At 50.9% G+C, this 19,449-nt stretch overlaps 2 protein-coding genes across 2 annotated transcripts; both read left to right on the top strand.

Moving 5' to 3' along the window:
* The first annotated feature begins 680 nt into the window (after window positions 1-680).
* On the top strand, window positions 681-2,559 carry RAMP2 (receptor activity modifying protein 2). The gene is made up of 4 exons (XM_008012599.3): window positions 681-877; window positions 1,345-1,410; window positions 1,873-1,981; window positions 2,115-2,559. The coding sequence occupies exons 1-4, from the start codon at window positions 781-783 to the stop codon at window positions 2,368-2,370; spliced, it is 528 nt and encodes a 175-aa protein (XP_008010790.1). The 5' UTR covers window positions 681-780; the 3' UTR covers window positions 2,371-2,559.
* A 9,774-nt stretch (window positions 2,560-12,333) lies between these two features.
* Window positions 12,334-18,530, top strand: VPS25 (vacuolar protein sorting 25 homolog). The gene is made up of 6 exons (XM_008012590.3): window positions 12,334-12,445; window positions 12,650-12,795; window positions 13,565-13,618; window positions 14,274-14,362; window positions 15,132-15,207; window positions 17,889-18,530. Exons 1-6 carry the CDS (start codon window positions 12,393-12,395, stop codon window positions 17,999-18,001), a joined length of 531 nt encoding a protein of 176 aa, XP_008010781.1. The 5' UTR covers window positions 12,334-12,392; the 3' UTR covers window positions 18,002-18,530.
* Window positions 18,531-19,449: the final 919 nt, after the last annotated feature.

Here is a 19,449-nt window from a genome sequence, read left to right as displayed (position 1 = left end):
CCGTGGTCCTGAAGAACTGTGGCACCTTCTTCCTGGGAACGTAGCCATCGTATTTTGTCCCCCCCCCAACAGGTTTGTGGGGTCTAGGCCCCAGGAGGTATCTGAAGGGAAGGTATTTGGACTTTGTTTTCCCCTCTACCCCACTCCGCAGACCTTTTCCCGATTCTGGAAGGCCGGCTCCCGATTCTCCTCCCTGGTTTTGGCTGGTGGGCTGACATCAGCGGGTGTTCCTAGGGATAGGATAAGGAACCCTGAGCTGCCCGGCTCAGCTCCAGGCGCCCCTTGCCCCACAACCCAGGACAGCCCTTTAGATGCAGCGGCGTCGAGAGGCCGCTGGAGCTCCCAGCCTCCTCCCTGTTCTCCAGGTCTGGAAGAGCAGCTTGCCGACCCCTACAGACCCGAAAGAGAGAGAACGCGACTCGAATCCAGGGAGCGATCCTGGGAGACCCTGGAGAGTCCTGGGCGCCACGCAGCCGAGCCCCCGAAATAGATCCCGGTTCCGGGGTTCCGGGAGCTGTCCAGCCTCGCGGGGTGAGCTACGAGAGGGTGGGCCAACGCCGGCGAGGCGGAGGGAGCCGCGGGCGCCAGGCGCGGGTGCGGCAGCTACTCCCCCTCCAGCCTCTGGCCCCGGGCGTCGCCCCCGCCCCCCACGTGGCCGCCGCCGTCCCAGCCCCTCCGAGGAAGCGGCGCGGCTTCCTGCAGCTTGGGCTGGGGATATAGGCGCCCCCACACCCGGGCCCGGCTCAGCGCAGCCGCCGCTCCTCGCCTCCTAGCTGCACGATGGCCTGGCTCCGGGTGGAGCGCGCCGGCGGCCCGCGGCTCCCTAGGACCCGCGCCGGGCGGCCGGCAGCGCTCCGCCTCCTCCTCCTGCTGGGCGGTGAGCGCGGCGCCCCGAGGCCCGGGCGGGAGGCGCGGGAGGCCCCGGAGGGGAGAGGGGAGAGGGGCAGGATGGCCAAGGCCGGAACGGGCCCGGGGTGCGGGTGCGGACCGACGGACCGAGCAGCACTGGCCTTCGGACGGTCCCTGACCCCACCTCGGGGAGGGCGCAGCACGAGCTGCTTCCCACCCGGGGAAAGCTGGGGTGCCGGCCCCGGCCCCACGGAGAGGGCTTCGGAGGACAGGAGCTGGCCAGAGGTGAGGGGGCTTTGGGCCTGGGTGTGAGTGACTAGGAGCTGGTGCCAGCCCCTCCCTCCCCGGCACTGAGGCGTCCGTGGGGGCTAGATTATTCCTCCTTTTCTTACAAGGTAGCCCTGTTTACGGAGGGTCTCAGTCCCCCAACCCCGTCGCAGGCTCCACTACCTGGGTCCCCGCTATGCTACCCTCCTCTCCCGTTTCTTCCCACAGCTGTCCTGAAGCCCCATGAGGCCCTGGCTCAGCCTCTTCCCACCACAGGCACAACGGGGTCAGAAGGTGGGTACCCGGGGTGTGGAAGGGTGGCCGAGGGCAAGGACGACAGCAAGTTCAGTGGGGAGGGTCCCTTTCCCACAAGGCCTGCCCCACCCCAGCTGATGCCCCACTAAACTCCCCTCTGTTCTCTCTTGGGGTTCCTTGCAGTCTTTCTCCCTGTCCTTTCACGTGCAGGTCGGCCCCTGCGCGGCTCTGAGCTGCCCACCTCACAGGTGGGCTAGAAGACCCCAGGAAAAGGTGTACGTGGAAGTTCTTATCAGGCTGGGATGGAAAGTGCTTAGCACATGGAAGTCATTACATGATTCCTGAGCTGGGACTCTGTCCTCAGCCAGAATGGCTTGCTAGGGAAACTTTCTGAAGGGTTCCCATGTTTGAAGACAGGCAGTTCACCTTGCAAGCACCTCGGCAGGAGGGTTTGGAGGGAGGGGCAGGGGTGTGGTCATTGTTCAGCATCTGTACCTACAGGGGCGACGGTGAAGAACTATGAGACAGCTGTCCAATGTTGCTGGAATCATTATAAGGATCAAATGGATTCTATCGAAAAGGATTGGTGCGACTGGGCCATGATTAGCAGGTAGGGGCAGTGCTGGAGGGTGGCTCAGGCCAGGGGGTGGGCCTGCTCATTGCAGGTAGACCTTGAGTGAGTGTGGGGCACTCTTCTCCCTGGGCCCACCGCCTCCCTCACTCAAGTCCTCTTCTGCCCCTAGGCCTTACAGCACCCTGCGAGAATGCCTGGAGCACTTTGCGGAGTTATTTGACCTGGGCTTCCCCAATCCCTTGGCAGAGAGGATCATCTTTGAGACTCACCAGATCCACTTTGCCAACTGCTCCCTGGTGCAGCCCACCTTCTCTGACCCCCCAGAGGATGTACTCCTGGCCATGATCATAGCCCCCATCTGCCTCATCCCCTTCCTTATCACTCTTGTAGTATGGAGGAGTAAAGACAGTGAGGCCCAGGCCTAGGGAGCCACGAGCTTCTCTATAACCACCTTACTCCACTTCCCCACACCAACCAGGCCTCCCTCCTCCCCTCTTACTCCCTTTTCTCACTCTCTTCCCTACCACAGATCCCTAGATTGCTGGGAATGGAAGCCGGGTGGGGTCATGGCACAAGTTCTGTAATCTTCAAAATAAAACTTTTTTTGTACAATGTCCTTCTTCCCATTTCAGTGGAACCTGTGTCCTTCCCTGCCACTCCCATAGGCCCTCAGCTCTGGGTAGTAGAACTGGAAAAATCTGGATGGCCCATTGTTCTGTTCATTTCACCTGCCCCCCACCCCTCCCTGCCTCCATGAAGGTCACACCCCTATATTCTTTCCTCCCAGGCGGGCCTTTCCTGTCCTTATCCAAACTCAGCTCCAGGAAACAAGCAGGAAGAGACTCCCTTCCGGTCTGGACAGCAGCTGGGGGCCTGCAACTGAGGAGGTGTGGGGGAAGGGGCAAAGGAAAAATCTGTGCTTGTGACTCCTGCAAGAGGAGCAGGAGGCTGCCCAGGAGCCCTGACTATTCCCCTTCTTCGTGCCTCAGTTTACTCCCAGGGCCTGGGAGGAGGAACCCTGACTGAGCAACAGGAATCCATTCCTAAGGACCTCACAACTGTGGGAGAAAGCAGTGGGGGCTTCCTTTACTAGGTTCACAACCCCCCTCCACCTCCCTTGCCCTCATCCTACATTGTCCTGGATTGGGTGTGGCCTACAGCCTAGCAACACACTGCCCCCTGGTGTCCGCTAAAGCCAGCAATCAGGAGACGTATGTGATCTGGAAGAAGCTCAAGGCTGAGGAGCACTAGACCTTGGGGTCAGAAAACTGCCATCTCCACAGCAAACAGTTCCTTGTGTGTTTGTTTGTTTTTTGAAACAAAGTCTCACTCTGTCACCCAGGCTGGAGTGCAGTGGCACAAACATGGCTCACTGCAGCCTCGACCTCCTGGGCTCAAGGATCCTCCCACCTCAGACTTCCAGGTAGCTGGGACCACAGGCGTGTGCCACCATGCCAAGCTAAGTTTTTTTTTTTTTTTTTTTTTTTTTTTTTTGAGATGGAGTCTCACTCTGTTGCCCAGGCTGGAGTGCAGTGGCGCAATCTTGGATCACTGCAAGCTCTGCCTCCCGGGTTCACGCCATTCTCCTGCCTCAGCCTCCTGAGTAGCTGGGACTACAGGCGCCCGCCACCATGCCCAGCTAATTTTTTTGTATTTTTAGTGGAGACGGGGTTTCACCATGTCAGTCAGGATGGTCTCGATCTCCTGACCTCGTGATCCACCTGCCTCGGCCTCCCAAAGTGCTGGGATTACAGGCGTGAGCCACCGTGCCCAGCCCACCCTGAGCCTCTTCAGGGACTTTCCTTCTTGTTGAAATATCTGCCTCCTTGAGTACATGCATGTCCATTTCTTGGGGCATCCTGCCTTTTCCATATATACTTGTATGCTTCCTGGAACATGCCTATTCATTCTCTGAGACACACATCTCTCAGGGCACATCTGTTTTTCTAGGCACACATATGTTCCCTAAAAATATTTTGAGTTTTCTGACTGGGCGCAGTGGCTCACACCTGTAATCTCAGCACTTAGGGAGACCGAGGCTGGTGGATCACCTGAAGTCAGGAATTCGAGACCAGCTTAACCAATATGGTGAAACCCGTCTCTACAAAAAATATAAAAATTAGTTGGGTGTTGGGGCATGTGCCTATAGTCCCAGCTACTTAGGAGGCTGAGATAGGAGAATCGCTTCAACCTGGGAGGCAGAGGTTGCAGTGGGCTGAGATCGCACCACTGCACTCCAGCCTGGGTGATGGAGTGAGATTCCGTCTCAAAAAAAAAAAAAAAAAAGTATATATATTTTGAGTTTTCACCTGAAATACAGGTTTGCTTTATTTCTATGAATGCATCTGTCTTCCCTAAAGGTACATGTATTTGCCTTCATGCATTTTATTAATGTACATCAAAGACCTGCTGGTATAAGACATTGTGTGCGCAGTGGCTCACGCTTGTAATCCCAGCACTTTGGGAGGCTGAGGCGGGTAGATCACAAGGTCAGGAGTTCAAGACCAACCTGACCAAGACGGTGAACCCTAATCTCTACTAAAAATACAAAACTTAGCCAGTTGCAGTGGCAGGCACCTGTAATCCCAGCTACTCTGGAGGCTGAGGCAGGAGAATCACTTGAACCCAGGTGGCAGAGGTTGCGGTGAGCCAAGATCATGCCACTGCACTCCAGCCTGGGCGACAGTGAGACTTCATCTCAAAAAAAAAAAAAAAGACACTGTGTGGTATATTATGTTGGAAAGATAGGTTAGATATAATCTGGTTTCCTGCCCTCAGTGGCTTTCATCTAGTGAGAAAGTTGACATGTATACACATTAACAAACAAAAAAAAGTGTAATGAGAATCATGCTAGGGATACAAACCAAATGTTATCTGAGTTCGAGGGAAAAAGGGATCACATCTGGCTGAGAAGATCAGAAGGGACGTGATCACAGGAGGGTGACTGCAGAGTTGGTAGATGACTAGGTCATAGTTGGAGTACGTTCTCCCAGGGGAAAGAGTAGAAAGGGAGGTGAATTAGGAAATTATTGCAATAATCCAGACCTGAGAAAATGAGGACATGGAGCAAAGGAGTGTTGAATGGGGAAATGGAAAATAATTATAAAGCAGAGGATAGGATTAAAAACGGGAGGGAGAGGCCAGGTATGGTGGCTCATACCTGTAATCCCAGTGCTTTGGGAGGCTGAGGTGGGAGGATCACCTGAGGCCAGGAGTTCAAGACTAGTCAGAGTAGCATAGTGAGACCGTGTCTCTACAAAAAAAAAACAAAACACAGGCAGGGCGAGGTGGCTCATGCCTGTAATCCCAGCACTTTGGGAGGTTGAAGTGGGTGAATCACTTGAGGTCAGGAATTTGAGACCAACCTGGTGAAACACCATCTTCTTTTTTTTTTTTTTTTTTTGAGACAGAGCATCGCTCTGTCACCCAGGCCAAAGTACAGTGGTACAATTTTGTCTCACCGCAACCTCTGCCTCCCTAGTTCAAGTGATTCTTGTGACTCAGCCTCCCAAGTAGCTAGCACTACAGGCATGTACCACCATGCCCAGCTAATTGTCATATTTGGAGTAGAGATGGGGTTTCACCATGTTGAGTTGACCAGGCTGGTCTCAAACTCCTGAGCTTAGGTGATCTGCCTGCCTCGGCCTCCCAAAGTGCTGGGATTACAGGTGTGAGCCACCACGCCCAGCCTGAAACCACATCTCTACTAATAATACAAAAATTAGGCCAGGCACGGTGGCTCACGCCTGTAATCCCGGTACTTTGGGACGCTGAGGCAGGCGGACCACCTAAGCTCAGGGCTTTGAGACCAGCCTGGCCAACATGGTGAAACCCCGACTCTACTAAAAATACAAAAACTAGCCGGGCATGGTGGTGCATGCCTGTAATCTCAGCTACTCTGGAGGCTAAGGCAGGAGAATTGCTTGAACCTGGGAGGCAGAGGCTGCAGTGAGCCGAGATCGCAACACTGCACTCCAGCCTGGGCAACAGAGCAAAACTCCGTCTCAAAAAAAAAAAAAAAAGGCTGGTGCAGTGGCTCACGCTTGTAATCCCAGCACTTTAGGAGGCCGAGTCTGGTGGATCCACGAGGTCAGGGGATTCAGACCATCCTGGCTAACATGGTGAAACTCCGCCTCTACTAAAAATACAAAAAATTAGCCGGGTGTGGTGGCACGCGCCTGTAGTCCCAGCTACTCAGGAGACTGAGGCAGGAGAATCGCTTGAACCCAGGAGTCAGAGGTTGCAGTTGCGCCACTGCACTCCAACCTGGCGACAGAGTGAGACCCCGTCTCAACAACAACAACAACAACAAAATAGCTGGGTGTGGTGGTACGTGCCTGTAGTCTCAGCTACTTAGGAGGCTGAGGCAGGAGAATCACTTGAACCTGGGAGGCGGAGGTTGCAATGAGCCAAGATCACGCCACTATACTCCAACCTGGGCAACAGAGTGAGACTCCGTCTCAAAAACAAACGAATAAACAAACAAGAACTCAGTTGGGTCTAGTGGCACATGTCTGTAGTTCCCGCTACTTGGGAGGCTGAGTGGAGAGGATCAGGAGTTCAAGGTTACGGTGAGGTATGATTGGGCCACTGTACTCCACCACGGGCAACACTGTCTCTAAAAAAAATAAAAATACGAAAATAAAATACCAACAGACCCTTGATGTATATTAATAAAATGCATGAAGGCAAATACATGCCATGAAGGGAGTAGATATACCTTTAGGTAAGACAGATACATTCATGGAAATAAAGCAAACCTTTATTTCAGGTAAAAATTCAAAATATTTTAGGGAATATTTTCCACTTCCCCATTCAACACTCCTTTGCTCCATGTCATTTTCTCAAGTTTAGATTATTGCAATAATTTCCTAATTCACCTCCCTTTCTGCTCTCTCCCCTAGGGAGGAAATTAGCAGGACTTGGATAAAACAGGAGGGAGAGGCCAGGGCTGAGGGAGGAGAGAGGTTAGGGGTGACTCAGGCTTTGGACTTGAGTTACTAGGACAATGATGGCAGTAATAATAGAAAAGAACCATTGAGGAGGAGGAATTGTCCTGAAGAAAAGCACGTACAATTATAAGGTAATAGTGGAACAAGCTGTTATGTTCCATGGAGAGTTAGAAATGGGGGTGATGGGAGTGGAAAGAGGTTGGGTCTGGAAATACAGGTGTGGGAGTCTCCTGCACAGAAGTGAGCTGTAAAGGCATTAGATGGATGAGAAGTCTAAGACAGAATAGTTCGTTGAAAAGAGGAAGGTTAGTCGGGAGCAGTGGCTCACGCCTGTAATCTCAGCACTTTGGGAAGCCAAGGCACGCGCAGATCACCTGAGGTCGGGAGTCCAAGACCAGCCTGGCCAACATGATGAAACCCTATCTCTACCAAAAATACAAAAACTGGTCAGGTGTGGTGGCGTGCGCCTGTAATCCCAGTTTCTACAGAGGCTGAGGCAAGAGAATTGCTTGAATCCTGGAGGCAGAGGTTGCAGTGAGCCAAGATCGTGCAGCCTGGGACACAGAGTGAGAGTTTGTCTCAAAAAAAAAAAAAAAAAAAAAAAAGGAAAGAAAAGAAGAAGGCTGAGATTACACTCTTAGGAAACATCACACTTAAAGAATGAGAAAAGGGCTGGGCGTAGTGGTTTATGCCTGTAATCCCAGCACTAGGAGGCTGAGGCAGGAGGATTGCTTGAGCTTAGGTGTTCGAGACCAGCCTGGGCAACATGGCAAAAACTCATCTCTATAAAAATTTTAAAAGTTAGCCGGGTGTGGTGGTGCATGCCTATAGTCCCAGCTACTCAAAAGGCTGAGATGAGAAGATCGCTTGAGCCTGGGAGATCGGGCTACAGTGAACCAAGATCACGCCACTGCACTCTCCAGCCTGGGCAACAGAGTAAGATGCTGTCTCAAAAAACAAATATATAGGCCGGGCACGGTGGGGTCACATCTGTAATCTCAGCACTTTGGGAGGTCGAGGCAGGTGGATCACGAGGTCAGGAGATCGAGACCATCCTGGTTAACACAGTGAAACCTCCTCTCCACCAAAAATACAAAAAATTAGCCGGGCGTGGTGGCACGCACCTGTAGTCCCAGCTACTGGAGAGGCTGAGGCAGGAGGATCGCTTGAATCCAGGAGGTAGAAGTTGCAGTGAGCCAAGATTGCACCACTGCACTCCAGCCTGGGTGACAAAGCAAGACTCCATCTCAAAAATAAATAAATAAATAAATAAATAAATAAATAAATAAATAAGTGATGGAGGGAAGATCAGAGACGTAATAGCAGAACAAGAATAAAAGAGTGTCAAAGGCCAGCCGTGGTGCCTCATGCCTGTAATCCCAGCACTTTGGGAGGCCGAGGCGGGCAGATCACGAGGTCAGGAAATCGAGACCATCCTGGCTAACAGGGTGAAACCCCGTCTCTACTAAAAATACAAAAAATTAGCCAGGCTTGGTGGTGGGCGTCTATAGTCCCAGCTACTTGGAAAGCTGAGGCAGGAGAATGGTGTGAACCCAGGAGGTGGAGCTAGCAGTGAGCCGAGATCATGCCACTGCACTCTAACCTGGGCACCTGGGCGACAGAGTAAGATTCTGTCTCAAAGAAAAAAAAAAAAAAAAATTAGCCGGGCCTGGTGGCGGTGCCTGTAATCTCAGCTACTCAGGAGGCTGAGACAGGGAGAATTGCTTAAACCCGGGAGGCAGAGGTTGCAGTGAGCTGAAATCACACCACTGCACTCCAGCTTGGGTGACAGAGCGAGACTCCATCTCAAAAAAAAAAAAAAAAAAAAAAAAAAGGCCAGGCCAGTGGCCAAGGCAGGCGGATCACCTGAGGTTGGGAGTTTGAGACCAGCCTGACCAACATGGAGAAACCCTGTCTCTACTAAAAATATAAAATTAGCTGGGTGTGATGGCGCATGCCTGTAATCCCAGCTACTCGGGAGGCTGAGGCAGGATAATTGCTTGAACCCGGGAGGTGGAGGTTGCAGTGAGCCAAGATTTTGCCATTGCACTCTAGCCTGGGCAATAAGAACAAAACTCAATCTCAAGAAAAAGGAGTGCCATAAAGGCAAAGGAAATAGTGAGCTTTGAGAAGGTATTATCAACTGAATAGTTCATTCATTCATTTAACAAACATTTGTTGGTCATTCTGTGGACCAAGTACAGTGCATAGTGTTTTTACCTCTTTTTTTTAAATTTCTTTTTTGTTTTTTTGAGGTACAGTCTCGCTCTGTCACCCAGGCTGGAGTGCAGTGGCGTGATCTAAGCTCACTGTAACCTCAGTCTCCCAGGTTCCAGCAATTCTCCGGCCTGAGCCTTCTGAGTAGCTGGGGTTACAGGCGGGCACCACCATGCCCGGCTAATTTTTTGTATTTTTAGTAGACACAAGGTTTCACCATGTTGGCCAGGTTGGTCTTCAACCCCTGACCTCAAGTGGTTCACCCACCTCAGCCTCCCACAGTGCTGGGATTACAGGCATGAGCCACTGCAGCTGGCCTTTTGTTTCTTTTATTTTCTTTTACTCAGAGACTAAGGTCATAGGAACTGCGCACATGAAGGATTTGGGTGAGGGAAAGGTTGGAAATCAGACAGAAAATTGAGATGGCAAGGTCAAGGTTTGTACTTATTTATTTATTTATTTTTTTGACACAGAGTCTGGTTCTGTCTCCCAGGCTGGAGTGTAGTGGTGTGATCTAGGCTCACTGCAACCTCTACCTCCTGGGTTCAAGCAATTCTTGTGCCTCAGCCTTCTCTATAGCTGGGATTACAGGTGTATGCATCACCATATCCAGCTAATTTTTGTACTTTTAGTAAAGACAGGGTTTCACCATGTTGCCCAGGCTGCTCTTGAACTCCTGATCTCAAATGATCTGCCCGCCTCAGCTTCCCAAAGTGCTGGGATTACAGGTGTGAGCCACCATGCCCGGCCTATACTTTTTTTTTTTTTCTTTAAGAGAAAAGGTCTTGCTCTGTCATCCAGGCTGGAGTGCAGTGGTGCGATCACACCACACTGCAGCCTCAAACTCCTGGGGTCAAGCAATCCTCCTGTCTCAGCATCCCAAAGTGTTGGGACTACAGGCATGTGTCACAATGCCTGGGTAATTTCTAAAATTTTTTGTAGAGATGGAGTCTTACTATGATGCCAAGGGATGTAAATATTATTATTATTTTTGAGATGGAGTTTCGCTCTTGTTGCCCAGGCTGGAGTGCAATGGCGCGATCTCAGCTCACTGCAACCTCCGCCTCCCGGGTTCAAGTGATTCTCCTGCCTCTGCCTTCCAAGTACCTGGGATTACAGGTGTCCACCACCATGCCCAGCTAATTTTTTGTATTTTTTAGGAGAGATGGGGTTTCACCATGTTGGCCAGGCTGGTCTTGAACAACTCCTGACCTCGTGTGATGCACCTGCTTCGGCCTCCCAAAGTGCTGAGATTATAGGCATGAGCCACCGCGCCTGGCCCAGGGATTAAATATTTTTAATTAAGGAAGACCTGCACATGTTTATAGTATACGGGAGAGGAGCTAAGGGCAAGGGAGAGAAGGAAGATGATAGAGAAGTCCTGGAGGAAGTTGAAAAGGGGAGGCAAGAACATATGCCAAAGGGTGCAACACTTCTTCTGAGTCCAAAAGGAGGGAGTAGGCTGGGTGCAGTGGCTCATGCCTATAATCCCAGTACTTTGGGAGGCCGAGGTGGGCAGATCACTTGAGGTCAGGAGTTTGAGACCAGCCTGACCAACATGGTGAAACCCCGTCTCTACTAAAAATAAAAAAATTAGCTGGGCGTAGTGGCTCATGCTTGTAATCCCAGCTACTCGGGAGGCTGAAGCAGGAGAATCACTTGAACCAGGGAGGCAGAGGTTGCAGTGAGCCGAGATCAAGCCACTGCACTCCAGCCCAGCAATAGTTTTAGACTCCGTTTCAAAAAAAAAAAAAAAAAAAAAAGGAAGGAGTAAAAGTGGAGAGCAATTTTTGAGTGATGAATCAAGTATAGAGACAGACAGAGGGAAAACTTAAAGGGTTCACATGCATAGCCTCAATCTCATAAAGCAGGAAGGAAAGGCATTCCGCAGAGAGCAGAGAGATGGGGACAGGTGGAGTGGCTTGATGAACGTGGAAAAGTTTGAATAGTTATCTTGAGGGTGACAGGGAGTCAATAAAAGACAAAGGATCACGGAGCTGCCCTTAGAGCCCGGCAGTGAGGCTAGTCAGGGAATCTGGGACTTGGCAAACATGCTCTGGTTATTTTTCTTCCAGCAATACTCCAGAGACCAGAAGTGAAAAAAAGAGGTGGGGGACATGGAGCAACGATCATTGGTTTGGGAACTGACCTGTAGGTAGGTAGGTAAGGGGACAGAACTGAGTAGTTTAGGCTGGGTAAGGAGTCAGATAAAACCAAAACGGGTCCTAAGTCTTGAGACAAGAAAGGCGAGGTCATGGCAGAGGTGAGAGATAGGCGGCTGTGGTCAAAGACTGCAGCTCTGCATTATGGAAGTAGAGCTGTCTCTAGTGATTCAAGCTACAAAGTGTGCTCCCATGGGTGCTGCAGGAGCCTGAGGAATGGTGAAGTCAAAGGAAACTGGAGGGCCAGGTTGGTCACCTGTTATCCCTTTGGGAGGCTGAGGTTTGAAGATTGCTTGAGCCCAGGAGTTTGAGACCAACCTGGGCCAACATAGTGAGTGCCCATCTCTAGAAAATATTAGCCTGGTTGCTGGGAGCATTAACTTACATCTGTAGTCCCAGCACTTTGGGAGGCCGAGGCAGGAAGATCACTTGAGCCTAGGAGTTTGACACGAGCCTGAGCAACAGAGAGAGGCCCCCGTCTCTACCAAAACAACAACAACAAAATTTATTTAATAACTGGGTGCGGTGGTGTGCACCTGTAGTCCCAGCTACTCAGGAGGCTGAAGCCAGACAATCGCCACAGCTTGGGAGGTAGAGGCTGCAGTGAGCTGTTACTGTGCCACAGTACTCCAGCCTGGGCAACAAACGGAGACCTTGTCTAAAAGATAAATAAATAGATAATTAATTAAAAATAAAACAAAGAACACTGGAATTGAGGAGCTTGGGTAATTGTGAGTTGACCAAATCAAATGGTAATACACAGAAATGTTAATATTAAAAGAAGTCTAGTATAGAGGAAACAAAAGTAGGCTAGGATCTGGAGATCTGGCCTCTATTTGCCGTCCTACTTCAGCAACAAAAATTCGCTGCTTTGGGGAAGCCATGACCTTTCTCTGGGGTTGAACCAGAAGACTTCCCAGGACTCTTCCTGCTCCAAAAGATACGGCTTTTTAGGATAACAGCGAAAGACTGGCTGATGACGAGGACTCCTCCTGCAGATCTTCCTCTTTCCAGAAAGACGTCCGGAACCTTTCTGCATTGCTTTCTGCCCGGACGCGCGGAAGCGAAGGCCGGAAGTCCTTAGCCGGTAGCTTCCGGGTTTCTTGAGCTACTACGATGGCGATGAGTTTCGAGTGGCCGTGGCAGTATCGCTTCCCACCCTTCTTTACGTGAGGCTCAGACCCCAAGAAGCCCCGCTGTGCCTCCCTCCCCTCCCCTGGACCGTGGGCTCAGGCCTGATGCTTCAAATGGGGAGGGGGAGAAAAGACCCGGCCGCCAACCCCCTCAGTCCCTTACTTTCTTCCCGAAACGCGTCCCGGGCAAGTGCTGCCTCTCGCCGTCTAATTCTGCGCCCCACTCCCTTCACCCGGCAGGTTACAACCGAATGTGGACACTCGGCAGAAGCAGCTGGCCGCCTGGTGCTCGCTGGTCCTGTCCTTCTGCCGCCTGCACAAACAGTCCAGCATGACGGTGATGGAAGCTCAGGAGAGCCCGCTCTTCAACAACGTCAAGCTACAGCGTATCCTCCCTCAGGCTCTTCCACAGCCCAAACTGATGTACTTCTGCGCTTTCCCACATGCCCAGACACCCCCTACTCCCCCACCCCCGCCAGCTCCCCTTTACCCATGGTAGGCAGATTCCTACCCAAACTGGGCTTAAGGAGTGAAAATGTGTAGCTGACATTTTATCCCCCAAATGCAGTACCAGACCCTCTTGTTCTTGGCAGTGATGACTGCTCGGATGTTATTAAGGGCTTAGAATTTCAGCCCTGAAGCCAAGTTCCAAGCTTTTTAACCTAAACCTTTTTGACTGTATCTTCCATCCTTTTCTGTGTGAGGCCCAGATTTGGGTAACTACCTTTAATTATTTTCTCTGCCCCTCTCCTGCCAGGAAGTAAGGGTCATTTGGTTTTGCTGCCTGATTCATCCCTAAAATATCTGTGGAGAAAGGCTGAAGAAAGGCAACAGACAGAGGGTGAGGAATGACAGTACCTTTCATTTTCTAAAGCTGTTTTTTTTTTTTTTTTTTTTTTTGGAGACAGGGTCTTGCTCTCTTGCTCAGGCTGGAATGCAGTGGCACAATCACATAAAGCTCCTTTTAATTGGAAGAGTTTCTCTTTACCTTCCTCCTTTGAATATCCAGGAAATGACAATTCATATCATGTTGGGAAATTGCACACATACGTGTGTGGGAGAGGAAGGGGCAGGTGTTTCTCAACATGGGACTGGCTCTGAGAATTTTTATCCTACCCAACTCATGTGTATGCCATTCCCTTAACCTTAAACCAGGAAAGCTTCCTGTGGAGTCAATCCAGATTGTATTAGAGGAACTGAGGAAGAAAGGTGGGTTCAGTTCCCCAGATTCCTTATTTTTCTTCCTAGTTGGATTTTCCTGAGGGCAAATTAGGGTAACTCTTTTTCCCTTTAATAACTTTTTCTCTCTCCTGGCTTGAAGGCCAGAGTCTTCTGTAAAGTAGGCAGCCCAATTCCCAAGTCCTTTCTTCTTCTTTGTACACAAAATTGAAATCTCTGTGCCCTAAACCTGAAGAGCAGTGGAAGAAGGATGAGTACCTTGTAGATAATAATAGTAAAATAAATATTGAATCTCTCTGAAAGCTGAGTCTCTTCTACTCTGTCCCATCTTGGTATTTTATTTGCCTCTTTGTTTCTTTTTAGGTCATGATGCTTTTTTTTGCAGGGGGGAGATAGGGTCTCACTCTGTCACCCAGGCTGGAGTGCAGTGGCTCAGTCATATCTTACTGCAGCCTTGACTTCCTGGGCTCACGTGATCCTGAGTAGCTGAGACCACAGGCATGTGTCACCACACACCTGACTAATTTTTTGTATTTTCTGTAGAGACAGGGTCTCGTTATGTTGCCCAGGTTAGTCTCAAACCTCTGGGCTCAAGTGATCCTCCCACCTTGGCCTCCCGAAGTGCTGGGATTACTGGTGTAAGCCACTGCGCCTGGTTATGCTTTCATAAGTATCTGTTTTACAGGGAACCTCGAGTGGTTGGATAAGAGCAAGTCTAGCTTCCTGATCATGTGGCGGAGGCCAGAAGAATGGGGGAAACTCATCTATCAGTGGGTGAGATCATCCTGCTGCCAAGTGTTCAACAGTGACCCATGGCAAAGGATATTAGGGCCTAGCAGATACCTGGTGTCCCCAGATCCAGACTGAGCAAAATGGGAAGGGGGCAGAAAGAGGAAGTGTAGGCCTTCCAGGCAAACCTCTTTCAGTGACTCAATGCCTTTGGCTGTGTAGGACCTCCCTTTCTTTGCCTGTAGGAGGCCAGGGGCTATGTGAGGCCATATTTGGAGAATGCAGAACTGGGAACCCTGAGTGCTATTGTTGGCTGGAGCCTCTGGCCACAGGAGATAAATGGGGAAAGGAAGGGAAAAAACCTGGGGCCCCTCCCCCACTTTACCCTTATGGGACTGTCCACAACATGAATGAGATATTCTGAACCAGTGTGGGTGTGGGGACAGAATACTCTTCCTCCTAAACCACCAGCCCCAAACATTCCCAAGGAAGAGAAGAGGGTAAGAAGCATCAACATTCTAAATATAACAAATACACAGCATCCATTCTTGAACAGGAAAACAACCAGAATGAGAGGTCGAGGTCACTCCTCAGACACGTGAAGACCTGTGGTTTAGTGGTTCCAAATGAGTGTGTACGCATATAAATATAGCACTTGTAGGGTTTATGGTTTTTAGGCCACTCTGCAGAGGTGACAGTGAGTCTTGGTTTGGGAATAGGTATCATTCCTGGATCAGAGGGGTGGAGCTGATGAATTTACTGTCTCCCAGGAGATTCTTGGTTCTAATTCACTCCTCATTCTCTGTGTTTACAGGTTTCCAGGAGTGGCCAGAACAACTCCGTCTTTACCCTGTATGAACTAACTAACGGGGAAGACACAGAGGATGAGGGTAATACCTTTCCCTTCCCACCCACAGTTCATTTTTTGTTTTTTTGTTTTGCTTTGTTTTTGTTTTTGTTTTTTCTGATATGGAGTCTTGCTCTGTCACCCAGGCTGCAGTGCAATGGTGCAATCTTGACTCACTGCAACCTCCGCCTCCTGGGTTCAAGTGATTCTCCTGCCTTAGCTTCCCGAGTAGCTGGGATTACAGGTGCACGCCGCCACGCCTGGCTAATTTTTTGTATTTTTAGTAGAGATGGGGTTTCATCATGTTGGCCAGGTTGGTCTTGAACTCCTAACCTCTTGATCCGCCTGCCTTGGCCTCCCAAAGTGCTGGGATTAGAGGCGTGAGCCACCGTGCCCCGCCTGTGTTTTTTTTTTTTTTTTCTTTTTGAGACAGAGTCACTCTGTCACCCAGACTGGAGTGCAGTGGCACAGTCTCTGCTCACTGCAACCTCCGCCTCCTAGGTTCAAGCAATTCTAAGTTCTTAACCCATGTCCAAGGATTCCATAAGCCACCTGAATTCACATGCAAAAAATCCCAAATTTTATTTTTGTGGATGCATGTGCATTTTTTTAGGGATAGATATTATAAGATATCCGAGGGCATCTATGACCCATGAAAAGTTAAGAATTTCACTTTTCAGCTGGGCACAGTGGCTCGTGCCTGTAATCCTAGCACTTTGGGAGGCTAAGGCAGGAGGATTTCTTGAGACCAGGAGTTTGAGACTAGCCTGGGCAGCATATGGAGATCCTTTCTCTACAAAAAATTTAAAAATCAGCTGGGCATGGTGGTGTACACCAGTAGTCTCAGCTACTCAGAAGGGTTAGGTGGGAGGATTGCTTGAGCTCAGGAGGTCAAGGCTGCAGTGAGCTATGATCACACCACTGCACTCCAGCCTGGGCAACAGAGCGAGACCCTATCTTAAAGAATAACAGTAGGCTGGGCGCAGTGGCTTACGCCTGTAATCCCAGCACTTTGGGAGGCTGAGGCGGGTGGATCACCTGAGGTCAGGAGTTCCAGACCAGCCTGGCCAACATAGTGAAACCCCATCTCTACTAAAAATACAAAAATTAGCTGGGCATGGTGGTACATGCTTGTAATCCAAGCTACTTGGGATGCTGCAGCAGGAGGATCACTTGAACCTGAAGGCAGAGGTTGCAGTGAGCCGAGATCGTACCACTGCACTCCAGCCTGGATGACAGAGTGAGACTCCATCTCAGAAAATAATAATAATAATAAAGTATTATAAATAAACTTTCTTCATTCAGCATCTGCTATAGATGCTGAATGAGGAACAAGGGCAGGGGATTAAGCTTGAAATCTCATTCCTTGCTGACTCAGGCTCTCTTTCACCTTTTATTCTTATAGAGGACTCAAGATTTGTGGGTGTCAGCTGAAGAGATTGGGCAACACCCCCAGCCCATTTAAATAATTTGGTTTCTGGCCAGGCAAGGATTTGTATAGTGTTTGATTTTTACATAGCGTAAACACTCTTGTTCTTTTTCTCTGACTCCATATTCTGATCCTCTGGATCACCACAAGTTTCGATCTTAGCTAGGATCATAGGGGATGTCTCCCCTTTCTGCCAGGCCCTGGTTGTCCTAGCAGAGTTTACAGCTCTTGGCTGTTCCCCTTCCTGCCCTGCAGGTCTCTGCTTGCTACTCCCACCATCACCCCATGATTTCAGCACTGTAGCCTTGCCCAGCCCACCACTCAGGCTGGGCAAAGTTGGAGGCTTCCTCAGAAAGCAAGTTCCCTGACTTAGCTGAGCCCCCGCAGGGGGTGAGGTAAACAAGCCTGTCAGGGCTTGTGTGCTGCCTCCCACATCTCCCTGCAGTATCTTACCATATCTCCACATACTCAGCTAGCCATTGGCTCTCAATTTTTTTTTTTTTTTTTTTTTTTTTTGAGACGGAGTCTTGCTCTGTCGCCCAGGCTGGAGTGCAGTTGCGCGATCTTGGCTCACTGCAACCTCCACTTCCCGGGTTCAAGTGATTCTCCTGCCTCAGCCTCCTGAGCAGCTGGGATTACAGGTGACTGCCACCATGCCCGGCTAATTTTTTGTACTTTTAGTGGAGACAGAGTTTCTCCATGTTGGCCAGGCTGGTCTAGAACTCCTGATCTCAACCCCTGACCCCCCCCCCCCCCCCCCCCCCCCCCCGCCTCAGCTTCCCAAAGTTCTGGGATTACAGGTGTCAGCCACCGCACCTGGCCTGTGCTCTCAGCTTTTAACTAAAAGGGCAGATATCAGTGCTAGAGTTTAACAGTCTCCCGGCCAGGAGTAGTGGCTATATTCTTTGTGTTAGGATAGATCCTCTAGGGTCAGTGTCTAGTGACAATGGCTCCGATCTCCCTAGGCCTGATTTTCACGGCCCCTTTGTGGCCCTAAAGCAGATGGTGTCATTCTTGAGCATCAGACACAAATGGGAGGTGTTGGGGAGGTTGAGTCTGAGAAGAGAACCAGGAAGGGGGAAATAAGCACAAACTCATTTCATGCTGATTCAGGCTTTCTTCTACCCCTTAATACTAAGGAGTGCCTAGGAAGTGTGGGTAGCAGCTGCAGCAGTATAGATGGCATATGCATACCCTGCCTCTGGGAGGTCTCAGCTTCCAGCCAGACCACTCTCCTCAGAGGCCTTGGGCCCCAGGAGCTGATTGTCTCTGACTGCCCATCTCTCCCTGTTCAGAGTTCCATGGGCTGGATGAAGCCACTCTACTGCGGGCTCTGCAGGCCCTACAGCAGGAACACAAGGCCGAGATCATCACCGTCAGCGATGGCCGAGGCGTCAAGTTCTTCTAGCAGGGACCTGTCTCCCTTTACTTCTTACCTCCCACCTTTCCAGGGCTTTCAAAAGGAGACAGACCCAGTGTCCCCCAAAGACTGGATCTGTGATTCCACCAGACTCAAAAGGGCTCCAGTCCTGAAGGCTGGGACCTGGGGATGGGTTTCTCACACCCCATATGTCTGTCCCTTGGATAGGGTGAGGCTGAAGCACCAGGGAGGAAAGATGTGCTTCTTGTTGCCCTACCTCCTTTCCATCCTAGACTGTCCTTGAGCCAGGGTCTGTAAACCTGACACTTTATATGTGTTCACACATGTAAGTACATACACACATGCACCTGCAGCACATGCTTCTGTCTCCTCCTCCTCCCACCCCTTTAGCTGCTGTTGCCTCCCTTCTCAGGCTGGTGCTGGATCCTTCCCAGGGGATGGGGGAAGCCCTGGCTGCAGGCAGCCTTCCAGGCAATATGAAGATAGGAGGCCCACGGGCCTGGCAGTGAGAGGTGTGGCTCGACACCGATTTATGATATTAAAATCTCAACTCCCACTGCCTGCCTCTTAAATTACTGCAGTACTGGAATGGGGATGGGGAGGGCTGTGAAGTGTTGCCACCTGAGTAAATCCCAGCCTGGGAGAGGGGAGAGAAAAGAAAGCTTATGACTTTTGTAGAAGAAAAGGTCCTCCAGGGCTCTGCAGGCTCCAGTGAGCCTGTGGTTTTACATCTGCTGGGTGGGCTGTGTGGAGGAGTGCTGATGGAACACAGCTTGGGGACAGACTGCTTTCTCTCTGAATTGGAGTCACTTAAGGGCTCCCCCTTCCCTCACCGTCTCCCCCATGGAAGTCCTGAACTACTCTGAAGCCCCTCCCTCCATCCATCTGGTCTGGGTGGGGTAACTGTGGCCAAGGGGAGCTGAGGGGGTAAGCCGGATGTGGACTTTGGTTTATTGGAGACTTTGGCAAACAGAAAGGGAGGAAGGAGAGCCCACATTGCAAAAACAGCCACTCTGGCCAGGACTAGGCTGCGGCCAAGGTGGCCTGGAGGGGATGGATGACCGGGCAGTTTGGGGGAGGGACTTATCCTGGGGAGCACACACCCATTCCCTATGCAGACCAGAGGGACAACAACGTCAGACTTTTCCACTGTCCTTTCTGTATGTTCGGCCTGGGGCTACTCCGGACAGTTAGGAGGGGGTGGTGCTGCCTTATCTGGGGTGTGCAGGCCGGTGGTAGCCTGCCCCTAAGTAATCCCCCACTAGGATCCGAGTGTCTTCCTCTCCTGCACTCCCCCGCGCACAAACAGGTTTGTGCACTCTTAGTGCAGGAGGACGCACCGCGGTCTCCCACTCAGTTCTGGCTTCAGAGTGAGACTGCGGCCGGGGGCTCGGGAAAGAGGGGGACGCGGCTGGGCGGGGCGGCGACTAAGGTGTGGGGCTGCTGGCGGGGATCCGCACCGCGGGAACCGCTCG

The sequence above is a fragment of the Chlorocebus sabaeus genome, chromosome 16, assembly GCF_047675955.1.
Source record: "Chlorocebus sabaeus isolate Y175 chromosome 16, mChlSab1.0.hap1, whole genome shotgun sequence".
Lineage (NCBI taxonomy): Eukaryota > Metazoa > Chordata > Mammalia > Primates > Cercopithecidae > Chlorocebus > Chlorocebus sabaeus.
The sequence above is the reverse complement of the archived record's forward strand: the minus strand, read 5'-3'. Positions and strand labels throughout refer to the sequence as shown.

Excerpts from the sequence above, each read along its gene's own strand:
- RAMP2 (XM_008012599.3), top strand. The coding sequence starts at position 781 with ATGGCCTGGCTCCGGGTGGAGCGCGCCGGCGGCCCGCGGCTCCCTAGG. Across the intron at positions 878-1,344 it reads CCTCCTCCTCCTGCTGGGCG|CTGTCCTGAAGCCCCATGAG; the intron begins GTGAGCGCGGCG and ends TTCTTCCCACAG. Across the intron at positions 1,411-1,872 it reads AGGCACAACGGGGTCAGAAG|GGGCGACGGTGAAGAACTAT; the intron begins GTGGGTACCCGG and ends CTGTACCTACAG.
- VPS25 (XM_008012590.3), top strand. The coding sequence starts at position 12,393 with ATGGCGATGAGTTTCGAGTGGCCGTGGCAGTATCGCTTCCCACCCTTC. Across the intron at positions 12,796-13,564 it reads CAACAACGTCAAGCTACAGC|GAAAGCTTCCTGTGGAGTCA; the intron begins GTATCCTCCCTC and ends ACCTTAAACCAG. Across the intron at positions 14,363-15,131 it reads GGAAACTCATCTATCAGTGG|GTTTCCAGGAGTGGCCAGAA; the intron begins GTGAGATCATCC and ends CTGTGTTTACAG.